Genomic DNA, 25,055 nt, shown 5'->3' with positions numbered 1-25,055 from the left:
ATGAAAAGTAATTATAACTATTGGATAATTATGTAAAAAAAAATCATTTTCGATCCGGCATTGAAAGGTTGTTGCTAACGAGGGTGAATACATTATAGATCTTGATAACAAATATCAAATGCACCAAAACGACATTACCTTCTGGTCTCCCTAATATTTTGATGGTCAAAATTCTGAATTTGTTGAGAATGGAGCATGTTTTTTCAGAATATGTACATTTTCAAACTTGATCTCGTAACTTCAAATATTTTTTGCTTCAATTAATTTGCATATGTTTTTTAAGCATCCCCTGAATCATCGTGCACGGGGAAATACTATCATTAGATCAAAAGCTATTCAAGTTGCTCCTGATTTTTTACTAAGGGTACTAGTGTGGTAGTGAGAGACTAAAGAAAGTAAGAAAATGTACAGCTTTTCACCCCTCCCCAACAAAAAAATAATAATCTTAACTCCATAATTAGTTTTGTAGGAGAGTCGTAATCTATAGTTAAAGAACCTTTCTTTAAAGAGAATCGGAAAGAAAGCAATTAATAGTTTGCGACCTCTAATTTACTGCGTTTAATAACAGGTTTCCGTTTCCAATTTAGAGGTCAACTTACTTAATTTTGAAAACTACGTGACGTAAATATTTGTGAAGGTCAAAAAAGTTTTTTTTTTCTTCTTTTACATCAAATGGATAACTAATAATTCAAGGTCAAACCGAAAGTATGGGGAAGCGAGTATACAAGAATGGAAATTAGTTTAGAACTAGTCTCAGGTGAGGAACATGAGGTCAATGCCTCATTATCTAACAAACCCTCTAAGGGTTCATATATAAAAGGAACTTTTGGTTTGGGTACAAGTTCAATGAAATTCGCCTTGATATAAGTTGACACTCAAAAGTAAGTACCCTAAATTTACTTTGATATCACGGAAGTTAATCATTTTTGTATGCAAATAGTTTTAATTAAAAATAAACTTTATACATTTTCTACAAAAAAAGTACATAATTAAATTTTTACAGAGTAGAACGCAGAATTTATTTTTTTCCTTCTGAATTACATTAACGAAATTCCTCGTATTAGTTTAAGTATGTATGGAAATTAGTTGTTAAAGATAGACATTCTCAAACCTACAAAAAAATATATTTAATTTTGTTATCGTACGAAAATTTTCAGGAATGTTAAGTTATCCTAAAAAAAATCATAAAAATTAATAAAAAAACTTTTTATTTCATTTTTTTAGACTTTATAGATTCCTAAAATATTAGATAAAGAATCTATCTATATTAAATAATCAAAGAAGGTGATTTGGAGAAATCGTAATTAAAATATATATTATCAAAATAGACAATAAAAGGTAAATAAAAAATGATTATTTCATTCAATTGTTCTTTTAAAAATAAAATAATTCCATTTCGATTATTTCCCACAAACTTTCTAAATATAATAGAATCCACATCGAATAAAATGTAATATTTAGTTCTTGATTTACCACAACATTTTAAGATAAAAATCTTAGTTGGACAAATTAAAATTGCTAAGATTTATATAAAAAATAAAACAATCTAGCTCAGGAAAAGGCGTTACAATCTAGAAATTCCTGAAATGAAACAGGAATTATTTCGATTTTTCATGGACGGATACAGGAGTCGATTAAAAGAAACTGGATCCCTGGGAATATTGATCAAAGAGATCCATTATTATCACTGACCAAAAAATTTTTATTGCTTTCATTTTAATCGAATTTTTTTTTTTTTTTTTTTTAAATTTGCAAGTCTACAAAGTTGTTAGGATATATAAATTTCACCAACTTAAAGTTTCAGAAGAAGAACTTAAAACAAATTATAATCTTCAACTCATTTAAAAAAAAATTTCTCCTTATTCTGATTTTTAATAAACAACAGGATTATTAAAATGTTTTTGATTTACATATGGAAGAAAACACATAACTCATTAAAAAATGCTTCTTTATATAAGTGATAGAATGTTTTAATTGATTTCATATTAATGGCCAACAATAATTGAGGTATATTAAATAGAAATATCTTGTTGGGCTAAGGGTAATACTAAAAAATTATTCATTCTGTTTAATTTTCATTTTGACAACTGTAGAAATGAGAATTACACATTTTCTTTCACTCAAAATGTGAATAATTTTAATGCTGCATGGATAAAAAACGACAAAAATAACAAACTTTCTAAATTTTGTGTATATATCTTCACAATTTATATCAAAAACACAGAGATTCAGAAAAGTGAAAAAGAGCAACAAATATTAACTTTAAACACTAATTTACTTCTCAAATTCACTAAAATTTAATTCAGAACTATTCGAGTCTTTGAATAAGTTGTTTGATATTATATTGAAAGAATTTTATGTTTGGAAAAAAAAATTGGATTTTTTTTTAAAATATTAAATCTAACTGTTGATTATTTCAAAGGAATCAAGTTTTATACATCATGTTAGTTATTATATACAGTACAGATCCTATTATCCGGAAATCAGAAAACCGGAAAACCAAAAAACCGGAACGAAATTCGATAAATTTTCCCGCCATTTTTTTAAAAAAATGTTTTTTTCCTCATAAGATTTTAGGATTTTTCTTTCTTTTTTGAAAGATGTTTACCTTACCATCATTTTGGAAATAATCATTAGTGTATTACTTCATCGTTTTTTCTTCTTTTTAAGATTATTTCCAAATATATATATATATTTTTAGTGGGGTTTAACAATAAAAAAAACAGCTTTTTGTAGCGATTCAGAAAACCGGAAAAATCAGTTATCCAGAATAGCGATGGTCCCGATCGTTCCGGATAATCGGTTCCCTACTGTATTTTAAATCATGTGAGACTTAGATGGCTTATAAGCCAATTTATATGTTTTCTGAAAAATATTAAAGTGGAGAAAAAATTTCTTCATCCGAAACAGTTTCTGAAGAAATAAAAACAAAAATATATTTATAGTGAAATATTACACAATGTAAGTCTCGTAGCATCCAGATCTAATTTTTTAAAAATGAAGGTTTTTTTTGCTGAATTCTGTCTTACAAAAGGATCTTTCTATAAGGAATGAAAAACACTTGACTGGTGAAAAATCACTTCCTCAACAGCTTTAACTAAACTCCCGAATAGAGTGGTCCCGATTCAATCCATATGATAATTAAAATATATTTCCAATTGATTAAAAATGTACTAAAACAAAACATTAGTAACATCACATCAAATTTAATAAATATTAATAAAACATAAACTTTATTATTAAATATAGATTTTTTAAAAATATAATATGTCTACACTTTAGAACAATCTGGTGCTTTTTTTTTTCTTTTGTAACTTAAAAATTCTCCTACGAAATCTCAACAAGAATGAGAGTCAATAAGTCTTAATTTAAAGTTTTCTTTTTTTTTAAATCAAACTATGTACTAATAGAGTGTGTTACTCAATAAATTACAGTCCCCTCCCCTATCAAACAAAAAATGTCTTGAGTTATGGATTATAGAAATAAGATAGTTTTTATTCGTCAAAAACATATAAATATTATGGAGAGGAGAAAGAGAAACAAACAGTTCGGGGGAGGTCAACGTTTTTAGCAAAAAATGCCAGTATGTGAAGAAGAAAAAAATTTTTGCGAGCTACATTTAACTTTTCCAATATGCTAAGAAAATGTTATTTGTAAGCTAATAATTAAAGCTTCCAAAAATAAAATTTATTTTCCATGAAAGTTAGAGTAGTGAAGATCGAAAAAATTATAGAATAAATAAAACAAACTTTGGTTTCATAATTAACAAACATCTTTAAATGCTGGATCAGTTAGGTTATACATAAAAATGGGTGTTGCTCGAATTCAAAACACTTCCACAGTAATCTAAGTGCATCTATTTTAATTTAAAATCAACATTTTTAAAGATGAAACTACTCACCAGCCTTAAATATTTGATTGCCAATGGCGAATGAAAATTTCGTGCCCTGAGTAAAATTGTGTAAATTTAGAAATCTGCTTGCGAAAAATTTCAAAACTTTAATTACTTGAAGTTAGAATAAATTCCTTATTTTTGCTTTTCAAAGTAGTATGATACAGTAAGTGAATAATATAAAACAGGTGAATAAACACTACAAGTAGTGTCGTTACTGACTTTGACTAAGTTCATAAAGAAGACATTATTCTTTAAATTCTCAAGAAGTCTTCACATGTCACTGTTAATACTCAGCTCATCACATCGTTGCATATGTGCTGCGGTAATCTATGATAACCTATTATAACTGGCGTTGAACAGCTGACCCAATTTTGAGTTTATGACTACTAATGTTCTACTCTGTAGCCTTGTATTTTTGAACTCAATCCAGATGACAAGGGGACTTCTGGATCAAGTATTAGGAAAAATTTACCATTGTGAGGACTTTTTTGATGGAACTAACTGGCATCTATTTAAGCTACATCAATTCATTGAGAAGCGAACACTCTATCCCCTGAGACACAGCAGTGCTTCACCCATGATATTTTATTTTATATCCGTCATTGAACAGCTGTCAGAATATCAAGTTTTTGACTATCAATTTTCAACTCCCTATCCTTGTAATTTGGAACCCAATCCAGAAGACAAGGGAACACCTGGATCAAGTATTGGGAGAAATTTGCCTTCGTGGAGGACTTTTTGATGAAACTAACTTGCATTTGCGTTACCGTAAAGTGGAAAATCACGAAAACCTTTCATGGTTAGCCTAACGGCAAAGAGACTCTAACCCTTGATCTGTCTGCTACTGATGATATTTTACATCAGCACTGTGGTCAGTGAGAGCCGAGTGCGGAACTTGAACCCGGTACACCGCATCGTGATCCAAGAGCTCTATCCCCTGAGCCACCATGGTTACACCTATAATATTGTTATTCCTGTTCTGCACTTTTAATGTCAAATTAAATTAATTCATTACATATGTAATAACACTGGCAATTTTTATGCCAGAAAATACTAAATTAATGAAAGAAAACAATGATCTAAAATTTGTTTATTGTGAAATGGCACTTCTTAATCTTTTTTTAACCCCTCTTGTTAAAATAAAAGTACAGTCGAACCCCGCTATAGTGAACCTGGGATATAGTGAACACTCGGATGTAGTGAACTTTTTTAGCGGTCCCGTCCGTATTCCTATTTAAATAATGTTATTTTTAACGCTTATAGTGAACAGCTTAGAACATAGAAACTCGGTTATAGTGGACTCAAATTCCATTTCTTTAAATATCTTTTTCAGTCCTCCATCTTTAAACTTGTAGGTGTTGGGACTGAAAATGAATGCCTTCCTATAAAATGTGTCATATTACTCTCCTTTATGCTTATCACTTTTAACTATACTGTAATAAATGTCAAACAGATCATTTATCTTATGCTCCCCCCTCCCTGACAAGTCTCGCTTTCTCTCTTTTCCCCAAGCTTGCTCTACAACTAGTTAACTTGGCCACCTGCTGAATTTTTGGAATTTTCTTATCTGTTCAAACCATATTCTTTACAAATCACCCCTTGACAATCAAAAAGGGGAACAATTTAACTCATTCTACAGCTGCTCTCTTCATATTCTTACATTATCTATTTGAGACAAGATTTTTATTTCAAAAGCAGTGAAAATGGCAAATTCTCTAAAGAGAAAAGCGTTTTCGATAGACGACAAAGTTAAAATTGTAAAGCGTATTGATGATCGAACCAATCAATCCACACTGTGTAAGGAATTTTCCTTGTCAAAATCTACAGTTTCAAACATTTAGAAAAATCGAAGTGCAAATCTTGCGGCATACGACAAAAACATGATTTCATCGAAAAAACTGCGTGGAGCTAAAAGAGAAAACGTAGAAGATGCTTTGTTAGGATGGTTCGAAATCTTGTTCAAAATGTAAAAATCTTACATTCTTTGCACATTGTAGATAAGAAAATTGATGAACTCAATTTAAAATTAAATTGTGTTCAATAAAAAATCACACATTTTTTTCATAAAAAGTGAAAATAAAACTAATATTTAGCGACGTAATTACTTTTTCCATCAATTTTTGCTTTATTATCTGTTAATTAGTTAATAATTTTTTAAATAACTTATGCAAAATTGCAAAGCCAATTTTCAATCATTCAACTGTCTTATGCAAAAAATATTTTTCAAAAAATTTGGATATAGTGAACCATCGGTTATAGTGGACACATTACTGAGTCCGCAGACGGTTCACTATAGCGGGGTTCGACTGTATATTACTGTTAACTAAATAAATTTCCTCTCCCAATATATTTCACTAAATAAATTCAATATGAAGAAAACTAATATTTTCCTTAGACATTATCAATAAATAATCATTATTTTTGAAGACAACTTCATTTTAGATTCATTTTTAACTTCATTTTGGACAAAATGCATGTTCAGAATTTATGCTCGATCAGCATAGCAGTCAGGATAAAATAAAGAAAAAAATGTATTAAAACTTACAACATAATAAAAAATTTTACATCGAGGATTGATCCATATAAGAAATAGTCCTCAAAGAGAGTTTTTACATAGATTTTTGCAAACAATAAAAGGAGATAACACACAAAAACTATATATTAATAACTACAAATTTTCATTGAATGCAAAATTCTCCTTTCCCGATAGACCCAAATCTACTTGAATATGAATGTATACCATTATTTTTTCTAAATTTTTTAACTCCTAATTTTGAAAAATAAAAGATATTAAATGTATTTTAAATAGTAAAAAAAATTTAATGGTTAAAAAATATTCAGACTGATGAAATATAAACAGTTTTTAATAATTTAAAATAAATAAAATCTAAATAAAATGTCTATTTTATTATTAAATATTATATTTATTCGAATTTTAGAACACAATACTCCAATAAAAATATACATCATTTGGTATTTTTCAAACAATTTCCCAATTATAGGAAATTTAATATTTTTAACAACCAGGAAATATTCTCTTTTACTAAACCATGAGAAACTTGCAAATTCCAGTAGTCCACTTGAAAATTTAGCAAAGTTAGCTATGCAAAACTTATGCAGGCCAAACACTGAGAGAATTGAGGATGATACAGAAATTTAAAACCCATAGGTTAGTATTATCACGTGCACATCTCGCTCCCTTAATGAGTGAATACTATTGTGAATGTGTGGGAATTGAACTATATGTACCTTCCGTACCCCTCTTGCTCTTTCAGTGTGCAGCTGGTCTTTTTTTAAGAACATACATTTGACTTTTATTTGCTGATAAATGATGAAAATCAAATTAACTTTCTTACAAATACTATTTTCTGTTTTTAGAATGAAGTTCTTAGAAATACTTGTAGTAGCACTAAGCTTTTTGCTCCTGGTGAGTGCACAAGAAGTAGAAGTGAATGGTGCACCATCCAGACCACCTCTCATTAGTAGGTGCTGCCTGTATGGTTGGTACGACTGCTGTGGTTATCTATTTGGATACAGATATGGGGTACTTCCTCCTCAATACCCCCAATATCCTCCAGTTCCAATGGGGAACCCATTAATGACTAATTACATCTCGTAAAAAAGTGCAACTGAGAGAAACGTCTTAAATTTATGTGCTTTTCGTTGTAGTCAAGTGCCAGAGCTTTTATTGTAATGCACTCATTACTAGTGTAAACATATCCATTATTTATTGCATTGTTCCTCATATGCTTGCGATGTAAAATTCAAATGCATCAAATGTTAGTTGTTCAAAATAAAAAGTAGCTTTTGTTTATATGTTCCTTTAAAAAATTTAAATAAATAGACACTAAAAATAAAAACAAATAAATAATTTATTTACATTTGTTTAGACACTATCATAGAAGTTTCAAGTGGCCTGTGACTTTGTCAATAAGCTTTTCAGGACCTGAAAGAAAAAAAACAATTATAAGATTACAGGTAAAACAATATTAATTTTTAAGTGGAGGCAAATTATTATTTTTTTAAAATTTATTTTTATTTAGTATTATTAATTTTTCTGCAATCACATTTTTTAAAAAAGAATCAATTTACAACAAAACTTGTCCTTCAATAGATATCCTCAGTATCTACATAGCATTAGGTAGAGTAATAGACAATTTTCGATATGTCTTGTAGGTGATTCATGAATTTAAAGAAAACTTTTGAAACTTTACAGATCTAAGACTAAATAAATGATCAAAGAATCTTTAATTTTGTTAAAAATGTATTTAGGAAACTTATTTATTAAAAATAGAAGTTAAAATTTTTAAAAATAATATATTACTAATCCATTATTTTAGACACAGTTCTTTTTTTTTTATTTATTTATTTATAATGAGATGCAATGGCTTTATTATTAGTATTTATTCATTTATTTTGCTGTGGTGCCGTACTCAATAAAATTTACATTTAGTTACTTAAATTAATTAAAACATGTTTTTTTTGTTTTGTTTTTGTTCTTAAGAGAGAGAAAAACGCCCTTCTTGTATTTTAAGAAATAAATGATATGATCAACTTAACTCTAACATGTTTTGGTGTATCTCTTTTAGCATACTTTCAGTGCAGAAGTTATTTACAGCTCAACCCATAATATAACAGAATATTGAGACAAATTATTACAGAATTAGTGACATTTTAATGAAGTTTATTCTTTTTCAGCATTATAAAAGTATTATTGAAATAAACAAAGACTAGTTAATAGCTCAAGAACATTCCATATTAAATTGAAAAATTAATTAAATAACATATCCAACACATAAAAATAAAATTTAAATTTAATGATAATTACTTTCTCATTCCATAGCAAAATAAATAAGAAAACATTAACTTAAAATTAATTAATCATTAATAAAATACTATTTTAAACTAAATATCAAAACAAAAAAATAAATAATTTCTATAAAAAACTTAATTTATAAATTTATTATTATTAACGTGCACATCGGAAATGATTTATAACACAAACAATTTTACACATGATTTTTTCTCAAATACCTCTGGAATAGAACTGAGTAAAATAAGAAACAGCAGTAATAGATGCTTACAGACTAAGATCAAATTTCCCTGATTTTAATTTATTCATGTAAAGTGAGTGGGGAAAAAAAAACATCACGCTGAATAATGGTCAGATTTTTCGAAACAAAATGCCAATCTTAATGGCTAATGCCAATCTAATAAAATAATTGATAATATATTTGATAATAAAATAAGTGTTAATAGTAATTCCTTCAGTTAGGATCGAGCAACCTTTTTCAGTCAAATACCACTTGCGCCACAACTGGACTATCAAGTCAGGTTGGCAGCAAATATCATAATTTTTATGTAAACATTATTGTTCTAAGAATTTTTTTTTCTTCCGTAAACTTAGTAAGGTATTTGCAGAAAATTACTTTTAATTATTAGAATTCATTCAAAAAAGAAAAAACATGCTTTTTTATCAATAACTGATTTATCAACAAAAAAAAATATGTACATATATATCTGTATATAAATATTGAGGAAGAAAAATATAAATTCCGACAAAAAATTTTTTTTTTAAATGGTCACAAAACGAAAGTGTTAAAAAAAATACAGATGTGTTTTAATGAGTAACAAAAAAGTAAATTAAATATTTTAAAGAAAATTTACAGAGTTAAAACAAAAACCAAAGATTAAAACAAAACCATAATAGTACAAAATTAAATTCCTTATTAAGTAACAATTTCAGACTTCAGATATTATTTCCATTATTTAAAATTTTAGAGGTTTTATGGAATTTTAAATAGGAAATGTTTTCTTTCTGAAAAATCACCTAAGCTAAAAAAATTTTAAAACAATATTACAAACAGTGAGCAGCAGTGTTTTCATCATAGAAAAAAAATGGGTGAGAATTTCTCACCCTTTCTCAAAAACAGGGTGAGATTTCAGAAAGTTAAGTGAGATTTCTAAAAAACTGAAAAAATACAAATAGACTTGGAAAAAAATTTTCTTTTGTTATAATAAATTTTTAACGTCTTCTATTTTTTAAAGCATTGAATATTTTTGCTGCATCATCATAGAAGATTTTGCCTTTACTAGGTATTTGTCCATCTTACGTTAGCGCATAAAAAAATTTGAACGTCTTACATGAAAAACCATACCTACAGTAAACACGTGGTTGCAGAGAAATGTGTTCTGAAAGGGGTTCCGTGGTTCGGAGGGGTTGTGTTCTGTTGTTCGAAAAGGTTCTGAACAATGCCTACTGGTAAATAGGGAAGCTGGATAACGGGGCAAGTGTTGAAAATAATGAAGATCCAGGAAGAAAAGTGAAACGGATTTTATTCTAAATGACGTAATTCGAAGCTTTTTCCAAAATGCGAGAAATTCGCGAATTTTGAAATTGATTTATAGAATGCGCGAATTTCTCGCGGTAATCATTTTTTAATGCGAGGAAAGAAAAAAATATGCGAGATTCTCGCGTTCTCGCGCTGTAGTGAAAACACTGGAGCAGTTTAAAAATTCAAGTTCTAGTTTTCCTTGTAGCAATTACATTGTATTAAAATATCAGAATTCTAAATAGTATGTGCAAATGTATGGCACTGAAGAAAAAATGATGGAAAAGCAACTTATATTTAGGATGAAATATGCACAGGTCAACCCCTTAACGCACAGATTTTTTGAAAAGAAAAGGGCCCAAAAAAATCAATTTTTTTTTAATGTAAAAAAACCACTTTAGAACAAGGTTTCCATTTGTTGCCGCTCCTGGTTCAACTTTTCTTTCGGTGGACAATTTTGATATACTGCGCTTTTGTTCCATGTTAAAAAGCTATATTTTATTCTTGAATAAATAAGTGTTATAGCTTACAATCCTATGTAAATGATAAATATCAATAAAACGATTTTCAACTTTCACATTGTCATCTTCAATTCTCGATTATATTCGAGTGTGAAAAATTATAGCAGCATAGAATACAACGTTGCTCGAATTATCTCAAGTGTGCATAGTTTGGCCTGTGTAGCGCGCTCGAATTTACTTGAGCGCACAAGTTAAGGTGTTAATTGTATCAAAAAGTGATCATTTAAATATGCGATTTGAACTTGGATCTTGTAATAATATTGTAGCAAAAATACCAGATTTTCAAAATCACATGCAAAAGCGTAGTAATAACTGCCTTTAAAAAAATCAAAAGGCATTTAAATTTATGATGAAATCGGCAGAAATAAAACATGTCAAAAAATGATACATTAAATTCGCAACTTTTAACTCATGAGTCGCAATATAGTAATAATAAAAGAGAAATTTTTAAACCACATGAAAAGTGTTGGTTACAATTGCTAAAATAACAAGCAAAACAACACTTGAATTTACGATGAAATCAGAAACATTAAAGTTAGGCAAAAAGCAATTACCTAAATTCGAAATGTACTTATCGTAATATCATATTAAAAATATCCAGTTTCATATAGAGTTCTTTTCTTCATAGAAATAACCGTTGAAAAAGCAGTAAAAAAACAACATAGATTTACAATTGAATCTGCTTAAATTGAGCCCATCAGAAGCTGTGGACTTATTTATTGTGTTCAGAGGTTCTTGCAGGTTGCACATCAACAATTAGTAGGTGGTATTTTTGATTTGCTCAAAACCTTTCCAGGATATGTGAAATTTACATTAAAGGACGAAAACTTTTGACCATTTTTCTGGCTAAACTATTAGAGTCATATTTTCCAAATTTTACTTACCTCCATATTTTGATGGTCAAAAAACCAAATTCGTTGAAAAAAAAAAAACACTTTTATTTGCAGAAATGTCGTCTTTTTTGACCACTAATTTCAGAAATAATTAGCATACGTAAAGTTACTCTTATTAAGATGGGCACACAGTTCCAATAATTTAAACAAAAGTTATTGAATTACTTTTTTAGTAAATAACAACTAAATTACACAATAAAAAAAAACTTTTATTTGAAATTGAACTAGAAAATAAATAATTTAAGAAACATATAAGTTGAAATAATACAATAAAAAAAGCATATCACATGTAAGAATTTAGATAGCAGAAAAGAGACAATGCAACATATTTCTTTTTTGCTCTCTACTACTTATAATAAAACAAATAGTAGTAAGAGAACACATTACAATTATTGGAAGCATTGGTTGTCAGTTTGCATAAATGTTGATGATGAAATTCTTTGGATTTTGATTGCCTAAGCGTGAAACAACCTTTTGCTTTAAAAAGAGATGCATTAACAAAGAAAAATAAATGTTTTGGGTTATACCTATTTATTAATATATTACAAATAAAATATTTTACTTTTAGGTACCTCAGACCCAAATTAAACAGATCCCCTGATTTTGGGGGTAGTTTAATGAAATAACTTGATTCTTCCAAATTAATAAAGCTCCTCAACTTTCTCTGCCCAAGTTAAATGAGAATGATATTTACAGTAAAAAAATTATTCTCATAAAATAAAAAAAACAAAAGAAACAAATTATATTTCTAAACCATCTAAAAAGAGTCATGAAGTAATGAAATTAATCAAATGAATAACTTAGATGAGATTTTCAGGTCTATGAGAATAAATCTCATTAAACTCATAAATAAAGAAAACAAATAATTTTTTTTTTATGTTACAATAAACGAAATAAACTTCATTCTGATACATTTAGAAAAACTAATTTGCTAACGTAGTTTGCCTATGTTACCACATTCTAATATTGAACGTTCAGATTATCTGACATAACAAAATAAAAAATAATTAAATGTTTTAGAGAGTGCAATGAGTTTTTTTTATTATTTTTATTAATGACAGCTATAAGCTAGCAAACGTCACTGATGCTATTTTTAAATTATTTGAAAAACAAAATTGTTTGCAGTCTAATTTCTGTCAATGGTAAGTTCTAAGCCAATAAAAAAAATTTTTTTTTTCCTTTTCTTAGATTCTCAAGAAGATTTGAAATTGAAATTTTTGAACGATCTTTATGCTTGGAGACTAAAATTACCCCTTTCATCCACTGTACAAATTTGTGGATTAAGGTCACAAACAGTTCTGGAGTTCTAAGTTTAAGAGAAGAAAGTCTAAGAGAGAGAAACACACAAGCTCTTTATTCCATCATTTGAGATAATACATATATACTTTACTATCAGAGAATTAGTCTCATTAGAGACAAATGTAAAATAGTATTTTAATGTTTTCAGGTTATCATTGTTAATGAATTGTTTATATTAACAATGATTCAAATTTTTTTAACTTAATTTACCAATCTATTTTTATATTTTACACATCAAATATAAAATTCATGAAATTTATCACAAATTATTTATTTGTTTACACAATCAGTCTAAGAGAGAGACACACACAAGTCTAAGAGAGAGACACACACAAGCTCTTTATTACATCATTTGAGATAATAGATATATACTTTACTATCAGAGAATTAGTCTCATTAGAGACAAATGTAAAATAGCATTTTAATGTTTTCAGGTTATCATTGTTAATGAATTGTTTATATTAACAATGATACAAATTTTTTTTACAATAATTTACCAATCTATTTTTATATTTTACACATCAAATATAAAATTCATGAAATTTATCACAAATTATTTATTTGTTTACACAATCGACGAAAGATTGGTAGGACAGAATTACTTTATCTTACAAAACGCAGTGTACATTTAATATAGTATTAAACATACATTGCACTGTTTAATAGTCTTTTACTATTAAAAAAATGATGCTCACCAGGTCCAACTGCTAATACAGTTTTACTTCCTGCAGGAATTTGTGTCTTTCCAGCATCACAAACTAAGCTTACAATTAGACCAGATTCTTTAGCATCTTTTGCAACACATAATCTGGGGGGAAAAATCAATGTCATTTAATAAGAAGACATAAAAAAACAGCATAAGTATATAATAAATAAAATAAAAATAATAATTTATCCCTATTTAAAAAAAAAACTAATATCTCTCAAGGCAGCATTTCCACAGTGGAAGAAATTTAACAACTCAGACTTGTTTGTATCATAAATAAAGACCAATTATGTGTGTACAATTCAAAGAATGGAATACTTGTTTTTCTGTATAGGCAACCAAAGTTTGAATTATGGGTTAAAAATTCTGTTTCCTCATTGCTCATAAATTTAGCAAACCATTGAAATGCATCATAATCTTATTTCCATTCATATAATATGAGGGCTGTTTTTTTTAAATAAGGGCCGTTTGAAAATATAAACCAAACGAAAGAAAATCTTTATGCAACAAATTTATTTTCAGATTTGACATGCGTTTCTCATTTTTTAAGCATAGTTGCCAAGTTTGTTTAAACACTTATCATAACTTACAACTAGATTTAGAATACCCTCTTCGTGCAAAGTTGCCGCCTGCTCCGTTAACAAAGAGGTCACGATCATTTTCACATATTCGTCATCACTGTAGTAATTGCAGCCGAAATGATATCGGAAGATTTGAAAATCACTCAGCACAAAATTCCATATCAGCGCGGCAGACAGGTTTTTTGCCGACTAAAAATGCATTACTGACTATATCTCATGCGTGACGGGAGAGTTGTTAAACTTGATTATTTTAAAGACACAGAACTGACCACACAGTTTTCCTACACAGCTGCAACACTAGCACTCTGTGCGACACACACGCTCCACCTATTAGTGTGCACAACAAAACAGCCCTTACTTAAAAAGCAACCATCGTAGTACTAAGTAGATACAATAATTAATTCAAACAAGCAATCAAAAAAAAAAAACACTTTTAATAATATTTTGTGAATAATAATAAAGCCAGTAAAATCTGATATCGATGATATTTTGGATTATTAAATACGAAAATTAAAATATTTCAATTATAAAATTTAATGCCACAGTAAAATAAAGAACTTTTTAGAAAATTTTTCTAATAAACTATTTCTTAAGATCAAAATAGAAAACATTCTATTGGTGATAAAAAGCTATAAATGTGTAACTCATGCAATTAAACTTAACTAAACTTTACATTTGATGTTACACTTAAAACTTAAATCAAATTTTTTTTATCATGATTTTTAAATTCAGCTATGCACTGGAAAATAATTCATAGGGGTTGGAGAAAAGAACAAAAGCATTTTTTATTGACTTTTAATAGCTACATTTGGTTATAGCTCAAGAGCAAAATTTGACAAACATTGATTTAATATCTTAAAACGCACACTAGAAGTGACTAGAATGACCCCATAAGATGTAACATGCCTTCACATCGGTATTGTATGTATGAAATATTTCTATATAACTTGGACTTTATTCATACTATATATTAAATATAAATAGTCAAATCTGAATATCATGTAAGAAATTGGAAATCTTTAAAAGAAAAAGGGGAAAAAACTATTAGTCAAATACATTTATTGAACACAAAATATTTTTACTAAGTATATTGAAAATCAATAATTAAATAGATTGCAGAACAAATAAATTAAAAATAATAAATTACTTACAAAGTCTGTTCATCATCCACTTTAACAACTACTTTTCTTTGTCCGTAGCTCATCCATTTTTTCAGGGCACTGGGAGATTTTCTAGAAGAATTCTGATAAGCCATAACAGATGCATGAGAGCACTGCAAATACCATTTCAAATCAGTACACACAACAAATAAAATGACATTTTGTATAATCAAATATATTTTTATCATTGTTTTCTATTATAAAGAGCACAACATTACAGTCCCTTTGGCCAACAAAATTTCTAATTTACATAAAAAAAAGTTTTAATGAACTGGCAGGTGAACGTATATAATATTGCAGGTGAATGCATATATAACTGTATAAAATATTTTTTCACTGAAAAAAATATTTTAAATTTTAAACTAATATTTCACAAATACTTACGTACAGTGCGGGAAAAAAAAATCTCTCTCAATAAATTTTGAACTAATGATTGGATCTTCACGTTCTTAATCGGAATGGGTCGAAGGGGTTTCTTGATATATTCTAATTAATAACTGCAGACGATATTTTAAGTTACAAAATCAGACGCAAAAACTTTCTTTTTTTGAATAAACATGCCTTTTTTCAATTGATTTGGATTTCTGACTCCAAAATATAGGGACACATTAGTATTTATAAGCAAACAAGGTTAAAAATAAACAAAAAACATTATGTGAAAGGTGCTTGCACAAAACACCAAAACAAGTTTCATTGAAATTTGAAGATGCTTCATAAAATCCTATTTCATTTTCTGCTTCTTTTGGAAATCAAACATATTGTAAAGTTTTTAGGCTGTGACTTCTTCAATAGCAATTTTTTAGGTATCAATAGCATTTATTTTTCTTTCCCTTAAATATTTATGACTCTCATAGTGTTTACTACATTCTAACTTCCTTTTAACAACGACTATGAAAACATAAATTAATAGCAATCATTATGGAAAATCTTGTATGTCTACTGCATTATAATCATAAAGTTATTTCGTCCCTTATTTTAATAAGAATACACTAATTAAATAAAGCAAATTTAACAACTTAACACATTATTAATTACTACTTATCATCATTAATTACTATTTAGTTGCAATAAATTATTATTCATACATTATTCAGTTTGTTTCATGAAATGTTCAATAATTACTTATAATTTTATTACCCTTTTTCTTCATATTTCTGGCAATTGGTGATTCATGATATAGGAAAGTGGGCAATTGCACGATAAATAAAATGTCACAGAGCGGACACTTTGCTTCATTATTTAAAAATAATAATTTTTAATGAAAAATAAACTTTTAAAATTTTTTCAGATTCTTCTCAGCGAAATTCATGTATAAATGAAGTCTATTTGAAATTTTTCATAAATTTTGCATTTTTAAAAATTAAAGAAATACTATAGTGGAAGGGACAGCAAAACTATGCATTTTTAAAAATCTAATTTCAAGTGGAACTTCTGTCCCTATGTTAGCGTTAAGAAAATGAGTCATTATAACAATAAAGTAATACGTAACAATATTATAACAATAAAGGAATTAGGTCTACTTAACAACAAAAAAAATAAATAAATAAAAATACTGTGTGCTACAAAATGTAAAATTTTTTTTCGATTGACAGCTAATTTTTTAAAAATTTATTAACATGTTGTGAAGGGAACTTATGGTGCGTGAAATATAGTGGGGGGGGGGCACATTTTGTTCTTAGTAAGCGATAGATATTTCCAAAGGAAATTCAACTCTTATATGAGCTGAGTGTTTGCATATTTTTTTAAAGAGAATAATGCTATTTAACTATTAAAAAAATTTTACTATAAAAGCTCAAATATTATTTTAAACAATACAGAGAGCTCAAATATTTGTTAATACACTTCAGAGAGTACTTTGAATCCTCTCTGTAAAATAAAAAGGGAAATGCAAAGTTTGCACATCACATTTTTATTTAATTATAATGTTTCTAATTAGTTTAGAAAATAAAAAAAAGTCAATTTTTGTAGATCAAAAGTAGTTTCAGGAAAAAAAATAGCAGTTTTAGAGCAACAAAATAATTTTCTGTTTCTTTTTTCTGGAAAGACAAACAAAACACCTGTATCATTAGATTTTTTTTAAAAACAGCACTTCAACCGTATCATTTTATATGGCAGACACTTTTGCAACATAAAACCTGTTTTTATTTTTCAACCCTATCACATCAAAATTACTAATAACAAATGTTGCATCATTATGAATGTTTTTGTTAGATATAACACTCAATGAATCATCCTCAGAAACTTATATCAAGATATTGTGGATTGAACGCAAGGTTTCTCTTTCCTCTACAGAAAAAGTGAGCTTGTAAAAATTTTCAATTTATTTTTTAGTCAAAACCAACCAATGTAATGGTCATGAGATAGATTTCAACATTCATTGCCCCTGACACTTCAGTTCCTGTTCTTTACTATTATAGTCTTCTGACGAAAACATCACTTTAGCTTTTTCTTTATTTCTTGTTAAAATAAATACAATCAAACTAATTTTTACATATTTATGAAATAAATGAGAGCATCATGTGTTCTATGTAATAATTTTTTAAGATTAATTTCCAAGAATTTACTGTTTCCTCAAGATTATCAGGTTCAATTCAAATATACTTTTTTAAATTAAATTTGACATCTGGCACCAAAAAACATAAAAATGCATTGAAAAGTATTGCAGAGGAAACACCATTTTTAGTAGCATTTATTTTTCTGAAAATTATTTTTCAATAAATTTTTTTTTTTAATGTATCGAGTAGGACTGGGCTATAAATCGATATATCGCGACATATCGATTTAACGCCTGTATCGGCAGGCCGATACAGCGATTTTCGTTCCAGGCGATGCATCAGAAATCTGATTTAAGCCGTCGAGTAAAGAAGACGAATGATATAGCGATACAAGATAGGCAAGGATCTCTTACGTTCCGATGCCAACTCGCGCTGGGGAAGATGATGTATGCATCGATATATTGAAACGGCCTTGATTGATGAGCAGTAGAATCAGAATCAGTTTTGAGAATGAGAACATATATCGTGATCTCGCATGTTCGTTTCCGCACCTCTTAGTTTTTTCTTCTTCTTTGTCGCGACTTTATATCGTTTCTTACGAATAAAGTAAAAACTTTTTTAGATAAAGAAAAAAGTTTTTACTTTATTTACTTAAAGTTTTTAAAAAGTTTTAGTAAAAACTTTTTTAGGTAAAGAAAATTTAAAAAATAGTTAGGTAAATATATTGATAAATTTCAATTTTATTTATTTTTTTATTATTTATTTTTAAAATAAGAAATCTTTCGTTATTCAGACGTGCCAACCTAGCAAAATTAACATTCAGGAGTTTCCTTCACAAGAATTCAGGAGATTTCAGGAGGGATAAAAAAAGGCGCACGGTATGCAATATTTGACACTTCTAAGGAATTTTAAGTAAAAAATTTATTAAATATAAGAATGCAAGAAATTTTACACACTAATAGAGCACAAATTGTGGAAAAATATTAAATAGAAATAAAATAATTAAACACAGATTTAGAAACAAAATTATATTAGGTAGATACTCTTTATTTAAAAAATAAATACCATTTCCTTAATAAAACATTATTCAAAAACCCTTGACACTGTAATAAAAATGAACAAAAACTTATAAAAAATAAACAAATTGAAGAACTATTTTATTTTAAAAAACCAATTCAATACTAATGTATAATAATACTAATGTCTGTACAATAGAGAATCAATTATCCGGGATGCTCGGGACCATCGCCATCCCGGATGTCTTAATTTCCCGGTTTTCTGGATTGACCAAAAAGTGTCGTTAATCGATATTTTATCGAGCCCAAATTACAAGGAAAAAGTGTAAACACATTTTAAAGTAAGAGAGAAAAAAAGAGCACCCCTAAACCGAAAAAGGAAAAAAATTGTAGAAAAATAACATTTAAAAGAATAAAAAAATTTGCAAGTTTAGACAAGAAAAACAAGCTTAAAAGGAAAACTTATTAATCTAAATAAAAACAACACTTGAAAATTATCGAACCGAAACGATAGTTAAAAAACGGCACTAGCATAAATATTAAAACCTGGAACAAGGCAAGATCAATTGAATTTATAAAAAAAAAAAATAAAAAACCCTAATGATAAAATTTAGGAATAAAAATAATTTATTAAGTGCGAAATTTATCAGGAAAAGGAAAAAAAAAAATCAAACGTAGTGGAATCAGAAAAACAAAACTGCAATCTACTTCATAAATTAATTGTATGTTTAAATTAATAAACAATTTTCCTTTTATTTATTTTTTTTATAAAAACACTACTTTTAATTAAAGCAGGTGCGATTCTACATCAAGAAAAACTTGCGAATGGTACCGCACTTCCAAAGAATCAGAATTTATTCAAAAGGAAAATTTTTTTATTAATCAATGTCAAATAGATGAATATATTTTTCTCTTTCATCTTCTGTTTACTGATATGCATGTGCAATGCATTTTCCCCACCCCCTCGTAAATCAAACAGAACACGAAATCAGCATGCCACTCCTCTGAGTTCGATTGACGGCCTAAAGGAGAAAATAAAGATCTAAAATCCTCAAGGTCACGGAAGAAATGACGTTTCTCTGGGTAAACGGGGGAAAAAATTCTCCCCTTTGTCACATTTTCCTCTACTCAACTTCAAGGATGAGTCCAATTTCCACTTTTTTTTTCCATATCGTTTTAGTTCAAAATGGCGGGAGAAACGAGCGAAACTTTTTCCCGGATTATCTGGATACCGCATAAATGGTTCTCTACTGTATGCATAAAAAAAGAGTTGCAGATTTAGCTCTTCGCAGGGATGCTACGCCTGCGCCATTTGCGACAAACTGAGACAAAACGGCATAACTGCGCCATTTTGCGACATTCAGCTCAGTTTCTGCCAAAGCTGCGCCATTCTGAGACAAAACGTCCAAAATTTGACAAACCTGAATTCACTTTCAAATATTAATCCGCATCGCCATGAGTCATTGGAGATCATTTTGCCGTTCACGTCTCCACGGGATGAAAGACTTCCGCGAAAAAGCGGAAATCCGCTTTTTTCTCCCAATTTTTAAAATTTTCGACCATGCTCCAAAAACTAAAATTTTTAGGGAGTCCAATTAGAGAAACCCAAGCCGCCGGAAGGATAGTCGGATTCTCGCGACTTCCGCTATAGAGTGGAAAGGAGTCTAAGCGTTTCGTTTCGACCACCGGTAATTGATTTTTTTTTCTTCGTTTGGCTGATTTTCGGAATTTTAAATATTAGGAACTGCGCTGGAATATGCTAAAATCGCGATTTTTAATCAGACGATTTTAATATCAATCATCGATTTTCGTATTTAACTGATTTAAAACTTATGTGTTGCGATTTTTTTTACGCTGTTTAAAAATCGTACTAGCAATTCCTATTCACTCAATTTAAAAATTCAATATCGCGATCTGTATTTTCGCGAGTTTAAAATCCAACGTCGCGATTCGTATTCACGCATTTTTAAATCCAATATTGCGATTCGTTATCACGGAGTTGTAATATCAGATCTCGTTTTTCGTATTTGTACGCTATTTGAAAATTACTCATTGCGATTCGTATTCACGTGATCTAAAAATTATTCATCGTGATTCTTATTTACGCGATTTAAAAATTCAATATCGCTATTTGAATTTTCGCGTTTTTAAAATCCAACAGTGCTATTCTTATTCACGTGATTTTTTAATCCAAAATCGTAATTCATATTCACGCGATTTCAAAATCCAATATCGTGATTTGTATTTTCGTGTTTTTAAAATCCAACAGCGTGATTCATATTCACATGATTTTGTAATCCAAAATCGCGATTCATATTCACGCAATTTTAAAATCCAACCGCACGATTCATACTCACGTGATTTTAAAATCCGATATCGTGATTCATGTTCAATCGATTTTAAAATCCAATATCGTGATTCATATTCACACGATTTTGTAATACAATATCGCGATTCATATTCACGCGATTTTAAAACCCAAAATCGCAATTCATATTCACGCAATTTTAAAATCCAGTATCACGATTCTAGAAAGAAGTAGAATTAAGTTTTTTCTTGAATTGTAAAGATGTGATATATTTTTCTACAGTTGTTGCATTTAAACAATTACTAAGTGCATTCATAATCACATTTTATGATTGTATATTTAGCTATATAAATTAAAAGAACATAGTCAACTAACTGATCTTGTGAATGCAAGAAAGTACAATCTACTAGTCAATGCCAAATAACTAAAAAGTTTACTTTTATACTTAATAAAGGATGCAAGTCATTTTAGAAAGAAAATTATATTTATATGCGTCTTTTTAAATTGTTTATAATAGTTTTTATATATTTCTGTTTTGATATAAAAATGTATATATGCTAATTTTTGGCTATTAAGTGCTCCCTAAAATTTTCTTGAAAAATTCCTACCTAAAATATTTCAAAATTTCACTGCACCTCCTGAATTCTATCAAAGAGTGTTTTTTTGTGTTATTTGCATTTTCTTAAACTCTCATTATTTAATTACTGAATTTCTCTTTTAATTACTGAAATCTGTAGACCTTCCATTGTAACTGAATAGTTATATATTTTGAGATGAAATTTGAGCTCAAAATAAAATGGGTATTTTCCCTTTTGAACTACTGAAACTAAATAGATATTTCTTTTTAGAAAGTTAACACCATTATATTTTAAAAAATAAGAAAGTTAAAATTTACTTTGTAAAATACTGGAACAGATACTATTCATTGGCATAAATGATAAATGCAATATATATGAAAACAACAGAGTCCGTAAAACAATTTTGTGGACTCTTATAATCAATCATATGCAGGTTTTTTAAAATCCTAGCAATAGTGAATATATGTATAATTGTAGTACTCCTAGTATGCTATTAATGGTTTTATGGATCCTGAAAATTATCTTTATATTGTTATCAAACTGATTAATAATCATTTTAGCTGAGATAAACTGAGTGAAAAATAAATTTTAGCTGAGACAAACTGAGCCAAAAAGAGATTTTAACTGAGACGAAATGCAATTTCTGGTGAGACAATTTGATATTTTGCGAGTAGCATCCCTGTCTTCGCAATTAAGTCTTGCTAAAGTCATTGGTACATGATTTTTTGAAATTGGTTGCATACTTCCGTTTCGACTTAGACATCCTTGAAGAAAAAAAAATTTTAATATACGAAGACTAAGCGAATAATGGATATCACGTTGCTAGTTTACAAGTTTGTTGCCAACCGAGTTTCCCCACTCCTGTACGGACGTCACTCGATATTGTCATGTGACGTCATCGCATTCAACTCCACATGAAGATTCCTACGAATCCCAGTGTAAGGGGGCGGGTGAAATAGGAGTGTTAAAGAGGGGTAACGTTGAAGAGGAGGGAAAAATAAAGCACGTGCAGCTACGCCTCAGGCAGATGGTAGTTCGATAAGAGGGGATGGAATTCACCCTGAAAGAAAAACAAAACTTGCGCAATCGCGGAAAAATTAGGTAATTGTGAGTCTGGCCGTCGATTGCAGGAAAATTCGGTAGTTTTTTTTAATTAATTCTGGAGGGCGGGAGAATAACTCAAAATTCGGGAGACTCCCGCAAAATGCGGGAGAGTTGGCACGTCTGGTTATTTGCGCGATCATTTTTAGAAAATATAACATTAATATCTTTCTTAAGAAAAACATATACATCAAATTCCTAAATAGATTTAAATCAATCTGAGTATGAAGTTTTGAGAGAAATCTGACTTTCTGCGCCTTACAAGTAAATGAATTTAAAAAAAACTATATCACAATACATCGCTATAACGCGATGCAAAACTGACGATGCATCACGACAAAAAATTTCTTATATCACCCAGTCCTAGTATTGAGATTTTTAATCAATTAGATAAAATTAAAAAAAATTTAATTTTATTCTAGAATTCGTAAAATTGTATGTATATAGGTATTCTAGTATGTATATAGGTATTCTAGTACCTATATATAGGTATTCTAGTTCACAGAAGAACTTCTTTAACACAGTGTCCATTCTGCATCAATCAAATGCTAAAATTTCATTTTCAAAGCTTTAAAACATAAGATTAAAGAAATAAAATAAAAATTGGTACAAAAATGATTGTAAAATTTAAAAAAAAAAAAAAAAAATATTTATTTAAAGCAAAAAAATACACAGATTTTTTTAGTATTTGATTTTTTATTTTTGTGCCACTAATGTTCTAAAACCCATAGAATTACTCAAGCACATAATTGTGAAAGCATTAACAGTCAAAAGATAACATTTAATTAAGATTAGTTAATCTTACAATCTGTACACAAAATTCAAATAATAAAAACATAAAGTGAAGAATAATAATTACATAAAGCAAAATAAACTAATACAAACCTGAGCAGCTATCTTTCCTTTTCCCATCTTTAAACCATTTTGAACAACTAGAACTAATTTATAATCGCCAAAAGCAAAGTCAGAAAAACTCTAGAAGCAAACAAAAAATTAATTTAAAAAAGGAGGCAATAAAAACAATAATATTAATAGCAACAAATTACAGGTCAGGTCCATCTCTTATACCCGAAGAAATAAACTCAGAAATCCTAATCATTAAACCTGCACTGGATAATAAAGTCTAGAAATTCAGAGGCAATAGGAAGAAAACAGTTTATTTTAATGTAAGCTTCTACTAAGTTTTCAAATTATGTTAAAAAGAAAAAATTAAATATCAATCTTAAAGTGGATGACATTCACCCTTTCTTGCAATTACATTGGTAGATGTTCAAAGTTTGAAAAAAAGTGGGAACATTTCTGTATCATGATCTGTTGGCACCAACTACAACTGCTAAATAGATTTTAAACTTTCAATTGCAATTTTTTAAAAAGAGGTTTGCTTGGAGGTAGGTATGAGTCATACCCCTCAAGTTTGACCCTTTCTGTTTCCGTAAAAAAAAAAAATTTAGTTTCGAACAACCCACAGTAGTCAAGACTAAGCAATTACTCAGCCGCATATCACAATACGGAAATCTTCCCAAAATACTTTGAGGAAAAATAACAGCATCAATGCACAGAGGGATACGAAATCAAACATCTCTACACTATAGAGATAAAATAAAAATAAAAGTCTTCATAAAATTATACTATGTCACAAAAAAGAAAATCTCTGAAAATATACCTAAAATTTTTTCCAAATTTCATATCTACTCAGTACATTACGAATATTTAGTTAATACACGCAGGACTACAAAATTTAATAACACGAATTACAGAAGAATAGCATTTTATAACATAAACTATACTACCTGTTCACTTGCTTTATTGTCATTATCCATTGTTGAAATTTCAGGAGATGATTTCCGAGATATTAAATACTTCACGACATATCCACAAAGAAACCCGCAGCCGAGAGCAGCTAAATTAGTGCTTAATACATTGGACAGATTGACACCAGTTGATGACATGCTTGAATAACCTGATGCAATGAGTACAAAGTTCATTAAATATTACACAATATTTATACTAAATATATCATAGCTTTACTGCAAATAAATTAAACACATTACAGAATTACTTTGATAAGAAAATTATGCACTTTTAAAATCCAGCAAGAAAGAAAAGTAAATATTAAATTTTATATACTTTACGGTTATTAATTTTTCTGACAATTTCTACGAGCGTTACT

General features: G+C 28.6%; 1 protein-coding gene and 1 long non-coding RNA gene across 2 annotated transcripts; one reads left to right on the top strand and one right to left on the bottom strand.

Annotated features, from left to right (window-relative positions):
- The first annotated feature begins 739 nt into the window (after positions 1-739).
- LOC107451319 (uncharacterized) lies at positions 740-7,709 on the top strand. The gene is made up of 2 exons (XR_001585054.3): positions 740-881; positions 7,274-7,709. It is a non-coding gene; the product is annotated as an uncharacterized LOC107451319 (long non-coding RNA).
- Positions 7,710-7,749: 40 nt separating this feature from the next.
- On the bottom strand, positions 7,750-24,988 carry LOC107451318 (peptidyl-tRNA hydrolase 2, mitochondrial). Its single transcript, XM_071181193.2, has 6 exons — positions 24,966-24,988; positions 24,676-24,845; positions 23,771-23,860; positions 15,379-15,500; positions 13,636-13,748; positions 7,750-7,841 (listed from the first exon to the last, which is right to left on the bottom strand). The coding sequence occupies exons 2-6, from the start codon at positions 24,832-24,834 to the stop codon at positions 7,792-7,794; spliced, it is 534 nt and encodes a 177-aa protein (XP_071037294.1). The 5' UTR covers positions 24,835-24,845; positions 24,966-24,988; the 3' UTR covers positions 7,750-7,791.
- Positions 24,989-25,055: the final 67 nt, after the last annotated feature.

This window comes from Parasteatoda tepidariorum, chromosome 8 (genome assembly GCF_982258835.1).
Source record: "Parasteatoda tepidariorum strain Cologne lab strain chromosome 8, Ptep-v5.0, whole genome shotgun sequence".
NCBI classification, from domain to species: domain Eukaryota; kingdom Metazoa; phylum Arthropoda; class Arachnida; order Araneae; family Theridiidae; genus Parasteatoda; species Parasteatoda tepidariorum.
This window is presented reverse-complemented; position numbering and strand designations above follow the sequence as displayed.

Bases quoted from the DNA above. Each gene is read 5' to 3' on its own strand.
- LOC107451318 (XM_071181193.2), bottom strand. From the start codon at position 24,834: ATGTCATCAACTGGTGTCAATCTGTCCAATGTATTAAGCACTAATTTA. The intron at 15,501-23,770 runs GTTTGTATTAGT...TGGTATTTGCAG, and splicing joins AAGGAAAGATAGCTGCTCAG to TGCTCTCATGCATCTGTTAT. The intron at 7,842-13,635 runs GTGAGCATCATT...TTTTTCTTTCAG, and splicing joins TGTATTAGCAGTTGGACCTG to GTCCTGAAAAGCTTATTGAC.